Source organism: Melitaea cinxia, chromosome 3, assembly GCF_905220565.1.
Source record: "Melitaea cinxia chromosome 3, ilMelCinx1.1, whole genome shotgun sequence".
NCBI lineage: Eukaryota > Metazoa > Arthropoda > Insecta > Lepidoptera > Nymphalidae > Melitaea > Melitaea cinxia.
In genome coordinates, this window is record NC_059396.1 from 5,156,504 (window position 1) to 5,172,033 (window position 15,530).

General features: G+C 29.5%; 2 protein-coding genes across 2 annotated transcripts; one reads left to right on the plus strand and one right to left on the minus strand.

Moving 5' to 3' along the window:
- The first annotated feature begins 60 nt into the window (after positions 1-60).
- Positions 61-10,214, plus strand: LOC123669721 (repetitive organellar protein-like). The gene is given in 24 exon segments (XM_045603312.1): positions 61-408; positions 494-535; positions 630-662; positions 752-775; positions 844-867; positions 945-965; positions 1,189-1,212; positions 1,538-1,622; positions 1,844-1,929; positions 1,996-2,115; positions 2,197-3,060; positions 3,112-3,322; positions 3,436-3,762; positions 3,856-4,497; positions 4,681-4,877; positions 4,946-5,074; positions 5,159-5,357; positions 5,874-7,850; positions 7,920-8,458; positions 8,533-8,799; positions 9,158-9,305; positions 9,430-9,574; positions 9,753-9,873; positions 10,024-10,214. Coding segments are annotated over 24 exon segments (6,705 nt in total). The 3' UTR covers positions 10,156-10,214.
- Positions 10,215-10,362: 148 nt separating this feature from the next.
- Positions 10,363-14,742, minus strand: LOC123669327 (integrin beta pat-3-like). Its single transcript, XM_045602935.1, has 8 exons — positions 14,686-14,742; positions 14,173-14,579; positions 13,355-13,853; positions 12,937-13,268; positions 12,720-12,827; positions 12,438-12,645; positions 10,811-11,183; positions 10,363-10,729 (listed from the first exon to the last, which is right to left on the minus strand). Exons 2-8 carry the CDS (start codon positions 14,469-14,471, stop codon positions 10,527-10,529), a joined length of 2,022 nt encoding a protein of 673 aa, XP_045458891.1. The 5' UTR covers positions 14,472-14,579; positions 14,686-14,742; the 3' UTR covers positions 10,363-10,526.
- Positions 14,743-15,530: the final 788 nt, after the last annotated feature.

Here is a 15,530-nt window from a genome sequence, read left to right on the forward strand (position 1 = left end):
AAGAGGCACTTCTATGTTTAGAAAAATTATATGAACTGATTGCAAACAAAGTTTCTGGGTATGTCATTTATAACAAAAAGGGAACGAGTGTTTAACGAGTACGATCTTTTCGATTTACCGGCTCGGAATGAAGGTAAGTTGAAAGCCTACTCATCATGCACAGACGCCAGGGCATGGTCGCACTTTTGTTCAGACAAAACAGAACACTTGGTCGAGATCATAAAGAGGAACAACGAAACAGTCCGACCTAAGTATGTACCAACCGATGTCATCGTAAATACTTTAATGACATCAAAAAATGCGGAGATCGCCCGATTGAAACGAAAGATTGAAGAGTTTGAGCAATTGTTGGCCGCTTACGACGAACTTGATCTTACGTGTGATCAAAAATGTGAAATTGCTAATGCCGTAAGTAGTTTTTTTTTACTTTTTATATAAGATTACTTGATATACAATTACAAATAAAATATATAGCGTTATTTTTTCTTTTAAGCATGCAGCTATTAAAGCAGCGAACAAGGAACTCGACGATATGGTTAGATAATCAAATATCTATAATATAAAACGAGTTTTGTAAAACATTTATTGTATTTATAACTATTTTATAAATATTTTTATCGTTATTACAGTTTTTGGATTTGAATATTTCTGGTTTCACGGAGGTAAAGTAATATTTTCTATAAATATAATAGTAAATATATGGTAAAATTATTAATAGATTTTCTACAGTGCCGTCAATTTTTATTTACAGGGTATAGATTCAGAAGCATTTGAGGTATGTACTAATATAAATGTTAACATTTTTTATTAAAATGATATAGCTAACAATAATTTAACTTTCAGACTGGCAAGTCAAGAGGTGACGAGGTACTTTTTTAATTATAATGTTTTATTTAGGTATAATATATAACATACAATTGATTGAGATATTTTTTTTTTTGCAGCCAAGTAGATATATCGATGAGGTAATAATTTTCTTTTTTTTTTTGTATGATTTTATAGCTATATACTTGTCAGAATTTTTGGATTTCAGTCGTAACACGATAATATCCGCATTAGCCTTTTATTTTGTATTTTATCAACCATCGACTGACGCTTAAAAATTTTCTGTAAATAGCTTTTAAAATTAATATTTAAGCATAAATTTTTTAAATTTTTCCAACGAAGGAACTAACGTTATCTTTACAGACTGGAAAATCACGTGGTGATGAGGTATGATGATATTTTTCAAGTCTTACAGATCTATACTTACTAATATTTTAAAGAGGAAGAACTGATTGAATTGTTTTTTCTGTTCAATTGACAAACTCTAAAACTGTTGAACTAATATTGAATCGACTATAATCCCTAAGGCACATACAATAAACCTTCACGTTAGGATTGAACCAGTTAACCAATTAGAATCACACGTCAAAAAGTCAATGCAATCGAGACTAAAGTTTGCCTATCAAAAGTTGTTTATAAACTTCAGAAACTTTAAATAATTCTCTTTCATATTTTTTTATTTTATATAAGTATATAAATAAATAATTTGTAGTGGACTATGGGAAAAGCTTCTACACCAAGAACGCAAACAAAAAGCAATCAAATTGGAACATCATGCAAATGTGATGCAAGTACATGTAAGACGGAACACTTTTTTCATAAAAATACATATCTTTACAATTTAAAACTACATCTAGACTATACTTAGTTTGATATTGCCTAACAACATATATATGCTGTGTGTGAATGTGAGCGTGTTTGTGAGAAATTGTAAAATAATACGACAATGATTCGTTGTTAATCATCGTTAAACAAATTAATGAATGATAATAAAAATCAATCGTACTTTATATTTTAGCGGCACATGATGAAAGAATAGATGAACTCAAAGAAACTATCATCAGTAAGGACGCTAAATTGAGCGCAATGCAAAATACGATTGCGGTAAGTATAATTAAGTTAATTGCTTAATTTTTCAAAACTTTAACTATATCATTAACTTTTCAATAGGTAATGGAAAATGATGTTTGCGAACCCTATTGTATATATGCGCATATTTATACAGCTCTAGAAAAAATATTCGGAACGCTATGCCAGAATGAAAAATATAAACAATATTTGGATTTATTAGTAAGTTTTTGTAAGTTTTTTGGTTACATTAACAATAGTGATTGGGTAAAGGTATAAAATAAAATCGTCTTTTCTTTTCAGACTGCTGGAAAGGATACTAGGGGTATAGATTTAAAAGGAAAAATTATTTTCAAAATGAAAATTTTAGAAAAATTTAGCCTTGCTTTGATCGCACCCTGTTCCCAGACTTTAGAGCAACAAGATTGTTCTTGTTACCGCGCTGAAGTTGTTACACGTGTAGAAACAACTTTTGCGTTAACATCTGCAGAGAGCAAAGTACCCAACTTCGACGTAGATAATAAGAGAGCACAACTTGTCGCAGATATTATGCAAAACGATGACATGAAACAAATACTAAGTAAAGAAAGCCTTTGTACAGAATTTCATGACGATCAAATAGATGATTATTATGAAAGCGAAAATTACGATACTGAAGCTCAAAACTTAAAACGATTAAAAAACTTACAAGCAAATTATGGCGAATTAATAAATTGTTACGATAATTTAAAACATGAAAGAGATAGTCTAAAAATACGTTGTCAAAAATATCTCGAATTAGAAAACGAATGTGAGTGTTTACAAAACAAGTTAAGAGAATATAATCAGTTATGGAAAGAAAAAGAGTTTTATCGTAAACGATCTGAGGATCTTAACGCATTAAAAGAAAGTTACTATGTTTTGTCCGAAGAGACGGCGAGTATTGAGACCAAATTAAAAGCCGAACAGGAAATAAATAAAGTTAAATCTGGTACTATAGACGAATTAAAAAATGAAAATATCAAACTAGAAAACAAAATAAGTGAGATATCTTTATCTTTCGAAAAACAAAGAAATATTTTAATTTGTAAATTAAAGGAATGCGAGTGTAAAATAATGTGTCAAGAACAACAAATAAAAAGTCTTACAAATCAAGTTGAAAATATTTTAAAAGCAGACAACGAAAAAGTTAGAAAGTGATAATTTTTTTATTATTTTTATACTTTTAATTTTGTTTAGAATTTGGTTTTACATTACTAGATTCTTCAAAATGAAGACGACGACCGGTCGGTTGAGCTATTAGATGAGATAAATACACAAAAAGAACAAATTAAAAACTTAAAAGATGCGTTGTGCTGTAACGAAGAAGAAAAACAGTATTTTCAAGAAGAATTAGAAAAAAAACATGAAATCATTAATGACTTGAAGATAGAAATTGAGGATTGGAAAAGTAACATTTTTATTTACATAATTGAAGTTATTTTATATAATATTAATATAAAATATTGTTTTTTTCTTTTTTAAATATTTGACGAAAATAATTAGTTTAATAAATTATTTAAGGAAAATATGAAGAGACAAATGATTGTTTAGGGTCTTATTTAGAAAAATGTCAAATAGAAATAAATGAGCTGCAAGTTACTAGTAATTCTGCTATTGAAAATTTAAACCATATTATCGAAAGTAAATCACAAGAAATCAGTTACTTGATTGATGAAGTTGATCGTAAAAATTCTGAAAATAAAAATTTAGTTGAACAAATGAATAGCCTACAAGATGACTTTAAAACAAAGGTGACAGCACTTGAAAGTGAAAAGCAAATTGCACTAAGCTCCATTCATACGGCAAAAAAAGAAAGTCTAGAAATACTTGAAAATGTTAATAATTATAGTGACCACAGGGATCATAGGAATTATGAAAGCATAAATATCAATTATCAAGGAAAAAATGAAAATTTATCAAAAGAATTAATTCAAAAATTAGATACTAATGATGTTAACTTATTAAATGAAATTGAGTTACTTCAAGAAATAAACCTTGAGAGTGTACAACTTTTACAAAACGAAAATATACAACTAAAAAAATCATTTGAATCGGCTAATAGAGAAGTTGAAAGACTAAAACGAGAACTTACGATGCAAGAAGATGTAAGCGAGAAATTTAACAAACTAGAAGACAGCCATGCAAGTCTTCTAAGTGAAAACAAAAGACTACTTATTGATTTAAATAACAAAACATCTGAACTCGATAACATAAAACATGCATTTCAGTTATCAAAAAAAGAAAGCGAGACATTGATAGACGAATTGCATAAAACTGAATGTATTCAAGAAGAGTACATAAAGCTAAATGAAAGCTATCAGAAAGTTATCTCTGATAGAAATGTGATAGAAAACAAATTATTGCAAGCTGAAAGAGAGTTAAAAGAGCTACAACAATGTCAAAACGCTCTAAGAGAAAATAATGAAGTTTTACTCTTAAAGGTAAAAGAACAACAAAATTTAGAACAAAAAATTTCTGCTGTAAAAGAAAGCTATGATAAATTAAAAGCAGAAGACGGTATTTTACAAAACGATTACAATAATAAAGTTAATGAAATAAATGACTTACGCAAGTGCCTAACAAGTAAAGACGATGAAATTCGGGATTTGTATTTAAAAATAAAAAAAATAGAAGATCTTGAGCGTCTAGCTAGAAATAAAATAAATTTCCTAAATACTGAAAATATAAATATGCATTTGAATATAAATACTATGAATGAAAAAGTTTTGGAGCTGGAAAATAAAATTAAATATTACGAAAATTTAGAAAATAATTTTAATAACTTGAAATATGAGCTTGATAAACTTAAACTAGAAAAGGAAATCTTGCAAAAAGATTTACGAATACAAGTGGAACGTATAACAAAGTTACAACAAGAAAATTGCAATCTAAATGATGAAAGTAAAACTTTATTGAAACATAGTGAAGATTTGGAAAAGGCATTATTGCATACTCGAGATGAGGTACGAACGTTACGTTTTTTTTTTTTTTTACATTAATAGTACCTTTATAAGGCCCTTTTTATTTTTAGAGTTTATCACAAACCAATTCTATTCACGTGTGTTACAATGATATGAAAAAGGAAATCGATGTTTTACGACAAGAAAAAATGTCATATCATAAAAAGATAGGAGACTTGCTCGATAAATTAGAAGAATCGGTAAAAATAGATTATTTATTATGCAGAAGCATATATGCATTATATAAAATTAAATATGTAACATAAATGATGCAACATTTTCAGGAATTTCGTAGAATCGAACTTGATGAAATGATTGTAAGTAAAGACAAAAAAATATTTACTTTAGAAAATCATATAAATGAATTAGAAGACGAGATAAGGAAACTTCAGTACAGCTTAAATGAAGTTATTGAAACTGGAGAACAGATAAAGCAACTGAGTTATGAAAGAATTGAACAATTTAAAACGATTGAAGCACACCGTAATAAATATTTATTTCTTTTTACATACAACAAATAATTATTTACGATAAATACTATAACTTATTTAGTCGTAATTTAACCATCACAATATTATGATAAATGTTTGGAAAGAATCTATTTAATCCAACCACATCACGTGTCCTGTCTGTCACGCGTCTCGTGCCTTTGACGTGTTTTTAACTCGGGCTGTATATATATATTTATATATATGGCGGGATAACCATCTAACAACTGGCTTTGAAATACACAGACCGAAGATGGGTAGCAGAATCTTCGGTGTGACAAAGTCAGCCCTGCGGTCACCAACCTGCCTGCCCAGTGTGGTGACTATGGGGAAAACACATGAGTTCACGCCGTTTTTGACTCAAACTTGTGGAGGCTTATGTCCAGTAGTGGACTGTGATAGGCTGATGTGTATATATATACCATGTTATATGCGCTATTTATTAGAGTTGATCAATAGAATTTTTTTTTAAATGACTTACAAGTTTTATACATAATTTTATCTATTTCAGACTCTAAAGCAATACATAACATGAAAATCGAGCAAGTCAAACAACAAAACAAAAATGAAGACTTAGAAAAACAACTATCTTCTACTAAATTAATAACAGAAGAGACTAACCAAAATAAAGATGACTTATTTATACAAATAAAAAAGCTACTTAAAGAACGATTAGAAATTGTTTCCCAAATAAAACAATTAGAGTTAAATAGTGTTGGAGAGAGTAACTTATTTCCAGAAAACTGCACAGTAAATGATGTAATTTCATCATTACGTCAAATAAATAAGTTTATTGATGAAAAAAATACGTGTTTAGAAAATACTTTAACAAATGTACAAGCCTCTTACCAATTGCTAAAATCTAAGGCAGATGAAGCAAAAAAAATTGCAGAAGAAGAAAGGCAAAAAATAATCAATGAAAAATTTGAAATACAAAGGGAAAGAAAAATTATTGAAGAACAATTAGAAAGTCTTATAAACAAAAATCTTAGTTACGAAAAAGTGATAGAAGATCTAAAAAGAGAAATTATGAATCAAGAGCTCATTTTTAATAGACAAAAGCTACTAAGTGAAAACAATATTGCGAAATTAAAGGAAGAAAACATATCTCTTCAAAACATATATGATAACTCTTTAAATACCATAAATAAATTACAGGAAAACCTTGACGCAGAACTGAAAGATAAAAATTTCTATCTCGACGAAATCGAAAAATTAAAACTTGTCACTGAAGGGAAAACCAAAGCAATTGCTGAGCTACAAAATCATATAGAGATGATCGAAAATAAACCTACCCAAAACTTTTCAGTTCAAACAGTTCTACTTTCTAGCAACGAAGATGTAGATATTCAAACTGATGCTCAAGACGAACATAACGATTTTATTCAGAATAATTCCATAAATACTTCTGAGTCTATTGAAAATACATCTGAATTATTAAAACCATTAAATACGAAAATCGTGGAGCCTACATTAGATTTTATAAAACATACTTATATTAACTGTAAGATCAAGGAACTAAGTATGGGCAGACTAGAACATTATTCTATTGCTGATTTTCATCACACGTCAGATGGTTATAGCGAATGCAAATTGTTTGAAAATAATTTTTATGTTAATTCTCCATTATCAGATAATTTGTCTTTAAGAAATGGTAATATCATTGATATACGTAGTGCACAGACACGTACAAATTTTACAAAGAACCTTAGCGGTAATGATAACTATACAAGCAGGAATAATACTGAAAGTCTTAAGTCCCAATCTGTAATCAGTAAAGAACAACAAAAGAAAATAAGAAATTTGAAGAAAAATTTAGCATTACATGGATCAATTTCGTCAACAGAAAATGACATGTTTTTAATTTACAAAGAAAGTCAAAGTACTTATGAAGATCAAACAAATACTGAAGATAAATCTTGGCCTCAAAATGGTATTAACGTTATCGTAGAAAGAGCAACTATTTATACAAAAGAAAACCTCTTTCCTAATAGACAAAAATCGATACAGAATGTAAATGAACAATCAGGTTATAAAGAAAATGATGACGACAGCTTAAGGCCAAAACTTAATATTAACATGCCCAGAGTATATACGAAATCATCAGCTACCGCCCTATCAGATGAAGACATAATATCCTTAAATTCGATTAATCACACTTTTTACAATTCCCCTAAATTGGAAACATTTTCAGATACAAAGATTTATAGCAATAATTCTAATAAAATCAATAAACCTAAGTATAATACTACTAATCATAATGTAAATATCGATAAAAAACTAAAAGATCATCAAAATGCTATTTTCAATGATAGTAAACTGCATTCAAAACAAAAAAGCCAAAATACAAGAGAAAAAAAATGGAGTCATAGCAGTATAAATGTTAATAACAAACAATCAAAACGAACCTATTCACCTGAGGAGTCTATTTTACCTCGTACTAACGGTAATATTGCAGTAGTAGAAAGCTTTCAATATGAAGATACAAGTGAAGTTAATCACAACAAAAACAATTATGGGCTCAATTACATTTTTAATTTCATTCAAAATAATGCAGAGTTCAATGACGAACGGAAATTAGAAACTACAAATTTAACACTTTTACGAAAATGTCGAAGTGAAAAGAAAATTTCAGATTTCAGTAGTGTATCGCACCAATCAGAAAAAACTAGTTCATTAAAAAATTTACCTACCGAATACCTAACACCAAATTATATGTCAAAACCAACTAAATTATTAACAAATCGTGGCGTATTGGTCAAATTAGATATAATAGAAGATTATGAAAATAAAATACAACAACTTAATAACGCATTGGAAAATATGGAAAAAGATTACAAAAAGAAATTGGAGTCCATTAAGACTCAATACGAAAGCAATATCAAGTATATTGTTAACGAACATAATCAAGGAGTTGAAAGTATTCAAAACCTTCACGAAGATACTATACGTGAAATAATTAATAAACACGAAAATGAAATAGAAAGCCTTAGGACAATGAGTATAGAAGCTATGCGTAAAGCGGAGAAACTTGAAAATGAAAACCGCCGCTTTAAATCAAGACTTTCTAATAACGACAATATCCTTTTGGACGAGGTAGCGTATTTTCATTTAATCGAGAAATGCTAGTAAATATGTAACTGGTGTTATCATAAATATTATTATTTTAGGTTCCAGTTAAAATCCATACATTTGATGGAAAAAAGAAAAGAACTAAAACGCGACTAGATAACAAAATATTAACCAAAACCATTGTAGACGCTTTCAATGTAAATCCTAAAAGACGATCTCACGGACCATGCACTTGTTCAATTGACATAAATATATCTGATACTATTCGTAATATATTTGAACAAGTAGATGTTGAACAACGACAAATAGCTGAGATGGCATACTTAAAGTATATTGCTAGCAAAATATGTAATGATAATGTTGATGTAAGAAATTTTACTACTTAAAGCACCTGTCATTTGCTTCATGGTTAAACAATACACATTAAGACATTTGCTTAAAAATGTTTTTTTTTTTTTGTGGAATGTTCTACTCATTTATAGTGTAAAACGATCGTGTAGTAAAAACGGGATTGTGTATCTTTTAAATACAGGTTCAACAATAAAAATTAGACTAAGGTTTACTTTAAAATAGAGATACAATAATAAACTAGAGTTCAATCACCAAGCCGCTCTAATGGGGTTTAGCGGATAATGAATTGCAAATATTTATTAAAATTTATTAACTTTATTTATTACTTTTTTAAATAACTCAATTATAACAATTACATGAAATAATATTTAGGTTTTGGATGCGCAAGAGTTATCGTTCTTACATTTAAAAGTATGTCGGACATGGAAAGCTAGATTAAATAAAGAGGAATCTCTACAGAAAAAAATAAACTCTTTGGAAAGTGAAATAATAAATAAACAGCGACAAACTCAAAAAAATAGTAAGTATCTAAACTTTACATAGTTATAACAATAAAATTACTTAATGAGGAAATAAACGAACAAATAATCTTCCATCAGGCCTATGACTTTGTTAATCTGTACCGAATTTATTGTTTTTAACAGTAAGTGATCTAGACCGTAAGGTAGCAGAAGAATGGCGTCGTTTGCAGGAAGTACGTGAAGCTGTTTGCAGAGATCATCGAAGTCCATCTCGTGAAACTAGTCCAGTAGAAATACTTAACGGAGTACCACCCCTTGAAAAGGATGCGTACGTACAATTGAATAAATATTTCTTCGTTCTTTCAAATTAGAGATAAATGAGATGTAGTACAATTAAGTTTTAGATGATAATTTTAACGTATTAGGATACTTAAAAAAATGTCAAGTTGAATGTTACATTCTAAGTCTCTTATATATATAATACTTAATTAATTGAGATTTTTTAGTTGTCACTGCAATTCAATAAGTTGCAACATCGCAGTTAAAGAAATTCGTTACGCTGGAGATTTAGAGTCAAAACCGATGTGCGAAAGCAAACCTAAACGTGGCAAATCGGAACGCACTAGAGTGAGTATTTTTTCATTTAAAATAAAAAAAAATATTGTATTAATAAGTTAGTAATTTATTAGCCGTTGATGTAACATAATGGTTTTCCTTATATTCTATTTCTAAAATTAAAATAATAACAGGAAAAATAATGTTTTATTTATTGAAAAGACTGTGTTTCAGGCAACTCTTAATAAATTAGACATTGACCAGCGTCGAGAAAGGAAATTTTTTAACGACGAAACACCGACACGTCTAAAACGGTCTCATGATCGTCAGTACACCCGGACAAGCAAGAAATAATGAAATGCTAAGCCCGAATCGACCATGTCAAAACATTATTTAACCGAAAAATATTTTTGAATAATTTACAACGAAGGATTATAAATTTAATGTCGGTGTTGTTTTTGACTTATTTTTACAATTGTTTTATAAGCTATTTATGTCTTATTTATTGAAATTATATAAGTACTGCAAATCATTTTAATGAGATAAATAAATAAAAAAACATTCAAAAATATTTTTATTATATTAAAATTGAAAGTACACTTTTTATATTGTTAGTAGTCCTAAACGTCTCTATCTTTATTAGGTAGATACCTGTTTCATGTCATCATTACTGTATCATGTATTATTTACTATTAATTGGTAAGCTATTCCTGTTGATAGTTTTATCAACCATTGTATGCAGGATTTAAGAAGTTAGTAGCTGGTGACTGATATAAAGGATTTATGGACGTATCGAAACCTGCAGCAGCCGACTCATTTGCAAATTTATCATACTCTATTTTATCATGCCAATCAACAAGGACTTTCCATGCAATTACAGTTATTAATCCAATCAATATTATAGCGCCTATAACACTTCCGACGGCAACTGTAAATATTTTAAATGTTTAGATATCACTTGATTCTTGTTGTAAATACTACTAGCAATAAGTCGACTTTAAATACTTACTCCATACATTAGCGACCGGCGGCATTTCTAACTCATTTTGTATAATGAGATGCAGTTTGTTATTCGTAGCTGTTGAGTAATAATATTTAAATACGAATATTTTATCGTCTTCCAAAACTTTTTTGCACCAATATTTAGCCATATACCAGTCTGGTGAATTGATCTCAGTTTTATTTACGATGGTAATTTCTGTATTCGATTGATTAAATTTCAAATCACATTCCGTTTTACTTTCTTTTAAATTACAATACGCAAAATCTTCCAATTCCTTGCAACGTTTCATTGCGACTTCCTCACAATCGTCACAAAATTGACCAGAACAAACGTCGCACTTACATTTACCACATACACATTGGCCGTTACCGGAACACTCCTAAAAATAAAATTTGCTATTAATATAATACTTGCGTCCCGCCCCGGCTTCGCATGATTGCCAAAACTATCAGTGTTCCTCTATTAGGCATGTATTGTACATATAAACCTTCTTCTGGAACACTCTATTTACTAAAGAAAACCGCATCAAAATCCATTGTGTAGTTTTAAAGATCTAAGCATACAGACAGCATGAAGCGACTTTGTTTTATACTATGTAATGATACACAGACCTATAAGCAATACATTTTAAACTTTAACTACTCTATACTGAGAACTCTATATACTCTATGTACTCTACACTGCGAACCTACTCGTATTACCCTCCTAAATTATCATGTACTTTATTTTATTTAGTATTTTATTAATAATGCGTAACATCTATACAAATAAACTAGCTGACCCCGCAAACGTTGTTTTGCCATAACACTAAATTTCAAATATTTTTCTCAATTTGATCGCAGCACCAACTGTCGGGACAAACTGAAATTAAAATAGAATAATATTTAATATTTGATGCTGCGATTTGCGCAGTCTACCGGATCCAATGTAAAACATTCAAAAATTAACAACTACTTATAAATGAAAAATTAGTTAAATAAACATTTTCCAATGGACCAAATTGTAAATCTAAACCATCCTCGAATCCCCTTGAACTCACACAAAAAAAATCATCAAAATCGGTCCAGCCGTCTAGGAGGAGTTCAGTGACATACACATGCACACAAGAAATATATACATAAAGATAAAATTGGAGTGTCTGTTTGTAATATTAAAATAACCGCTTTTTACGAAATACATATGTACATACATATATACACGGTGCATATACCAAATTAACATTTTTTTGTAATTTTTGTCTGTCTGTCTGTTTGTTCCGGCTAATCTCTGAAACGGCTGGACGATTTTGACGGGACTTTCATTGGCAGATAGCTGATGTATTAAGGAGTAACTTAGGCTACTTTTATTTAAGTTTTTTTTTTAATATTTATAACACTGCGAACTAAACAATAACTATTTTGTTAAATTCCACGCGGATGAAGTAGCGGGCACAGCTAGTTAGTAAATAAAAATAAAATATGACATCTAGATACAGATATCAATATACATAACTATTATTTAAAATTTGGGAAAACAACAATTAGACATGTTAAACCTGTATATCTTGAAATAGAAACTCAATACCTATAAGTAAACATAAATGTGTAACACCACTAAGCTTTAATATAATATATAAAATATAGAATCAAATTACCTTTTCTGAATAAGGTGCTTTGCATATTTCGTTACTTGCTGGACATTTACAATCTTCACCGATCCAATTAGGATAGCATTCACATTTTCCACCCTCACATTGACCATGATCAGCGCAAAGTAAACCTTCGGGGCTAGGGCACGATCTATCATCGTATTCACAATATGGTCCTGAGAAACCTGGCAAACATGGGTCGCATTTTCCGCAACTAAATATAGAAAAGCGTCATAAATAAATTTGAACAGCTTATGTTTTATTCTAGTTAACTAACAGATAAATTACTTGCAAGTGCCGCGTCCGCTACAAGGTAGTGTATTATTATTTTCTTTACATTGATCTTCATCTTTTGTAATTGTTGAACTACCATCACACTGGCAAGTAGGTCCATATCTAAAATAATTTTTAACAATCTATAAAATGTCTCGCCATATACTCGTACATATATGTGTTATTTATTGTAATATAATTTCGTGAATATTTTATCAGCTGAAGAAAATACCTGTTACTGTCGCAATAACAAATTCCACATTGAAACGTCCCAGCCCTGTTGCATGTAACTGACTTCTCTGCCCCGTCTCCTTTTTTCTCACAGTCACACTGACAATATGTTTCAATTTCTACTAGAAGTTTTTCATCTAACATTCTGGGTCCGATCTTCAATATATGCTTTTCATTTTTTGGTGGACATGATTTAATTGTTAGATATCCCGATAGTTTAACTGATTCTTGATGCTTAAGTTCACATTGATTATTTATAGAACAATCTTGATCCGGTTGAAATTGCATAAAAGGTGGAATGTTAAAATCCAATTCGACTTTTCTGATTAAACTCTAAAAATAAAAAGTGTAGAAGTGTGTTTATGAGTTTATATATAAGTAAATAAAAAATAAAGTATAACCAAGTATTTTCTATTTACCAGATATTCCGTTTTGATTACGTCAACAAGAGGAGAATTTTCTTTTAGTGGAACATATTTTGAGCCTAAAACTTTTTTCTGTAGTGCTAAGTAATGCGTCTCGACTTTTTTATCAGCAGAAAATATGATCATTATATTGTTTTCTACGGCTACTTTATTTATTTGACTAACAGATGGATAATCCAATTCCAACTCCATTGTGTACGTATTGTTTTTAAGATAACATTGCATATTATGTGGTCGAGCTGCACCTACAAATTTTCCGTCACCCGCACTGTGATACGTTGAATCAGTACTTAGTACAATAATTCTTCTTGCATTATCTCTCCAATCTATTTCTTTTTTACACACCATTGCTTGCATTAGACCGTCTAGACTTGCTTCAGGGTCATCGTAATTACTACCTTTAGGACTTTCTTGTAAAGCTTCTTTAAATTTTGTCATGTTATCAGTTAAGGATAGGTGATTTTTGAACGAATACGAGTTTTGTACTGAGTCGCTAAAAATAAGGTTTTTATAAGTTTTTTGAAATGTTTTATGTGAGTTATTTTTACAGGATGCCTGGACATTATGGTAACCAAATAATGCCGGTTACTTAAGATGGCAAAATCTATCTCAAATAATGTACCTAAACGCGAATCTCGTGGGCAGACGGCTTTCAAAGTTGTCATAAATCATGGCATCAGTGTGTGGAAAGACTACTCACATAATCGGGTACTCTGATCAGATTGATGCTAAATAGAGTATAAAACTTATTTAGAATTAGTATGAATACTACAAAATCAACACATACAAAATATGGACTTAATTTTACTTACTCAACATAAGGTAATGAGTTTTTCTCAACGAAGCTTCCAATACCCAAACGCACGTTGTTTGTAAGCTTGATAAGCTCGCTATAAATCTCGTTTCCCTGATTGCGAAGTGTTTTTGCGTGTTTTATCATAGTATAGGAGTAGTCCATCAAATAATATACGTCTAATGGATAATCCTTTGCAGGTTTATAAGACATTTTAATTTTCAAAGGTACCCCAGGTCTTGACTTGATATGCAAATGCTGTGGCTTAAATTGAACAACCGGTATTCCGTCTATTCCGCTACTAAAATTTTTGTCCATTATAACAGTTATGTTCGGTTGTGGATCATATGTTTGGGCTCCTTTACACCACGACGCGCTTTTAGCTAACTCTTTGTTAGATATGCATCTTGGGCCTTCGTGTTTTTCCTAAAAATATTTTGTTAATAATTTATAGTAATTTTTTATAATTATAATATTAATAATCAATAACATGTTTTACAGCAAAACTTTGGACGGTAAGTAAATTACTTACAGCTGGACACCAAACACAATTATCTGCGGCATGCCCAATACAAGCCCCACATGTTACAAAAGTATTACAGTCTTTGACACTAAAAACTATACATATTTTAAGGCATAATACTATTAATATAATTAAACTCATTTTAATGTACACATCTAAACCAGACGGGAGTGTATGACTGATTTACAATTCAGTTTAATTTTGTATGTATATTTAAATGATGACGAATATTTTAATGTTGATATCATAATAGGTAAATATTACAAAATACTCAAAACGGAAACTTGTGATTAAAATAAGCTATTAACAATTGAGTATTTGTTTTATTGTGTGAACAAATTTCTATAAAATATTAATTACAATATTTATATTATTATTGTATATGATATTTTACCTTGCTTCAAACTTTTAAAATGATATTAAATAAGGTAATAGAATTATACAGTAATGTAATAAAAAATTAAATTAATTCTAATTGTATCGATTAAAAAAACTATGTGTGTGTGTATATATGAGAAAAATCTTTTATAAACATGTTTTTACTTAAATTAAATAAATGTAAATTGTGTTGCATGTGAAACACATTTTAACTAGTTTACAATTCAAACCGAGTATACCTAATTAAACAAATCAATACCATATTTTCCTGCAGTTTTATCACCACATGTATAAGGGGAAGCTCATATTATGAAATTTAAATAAAACCAACTAGTTGATGGACTCATATAAATACAAATAAATCGGTCTATATATATATGTGTCCTGATGTTTGACCGGGCTAATCTCCAAAACTACTGGACAGAATTTAATGAAATTTTATACAGCAATGTAACTTCTTACATTTCTTGCTTAGT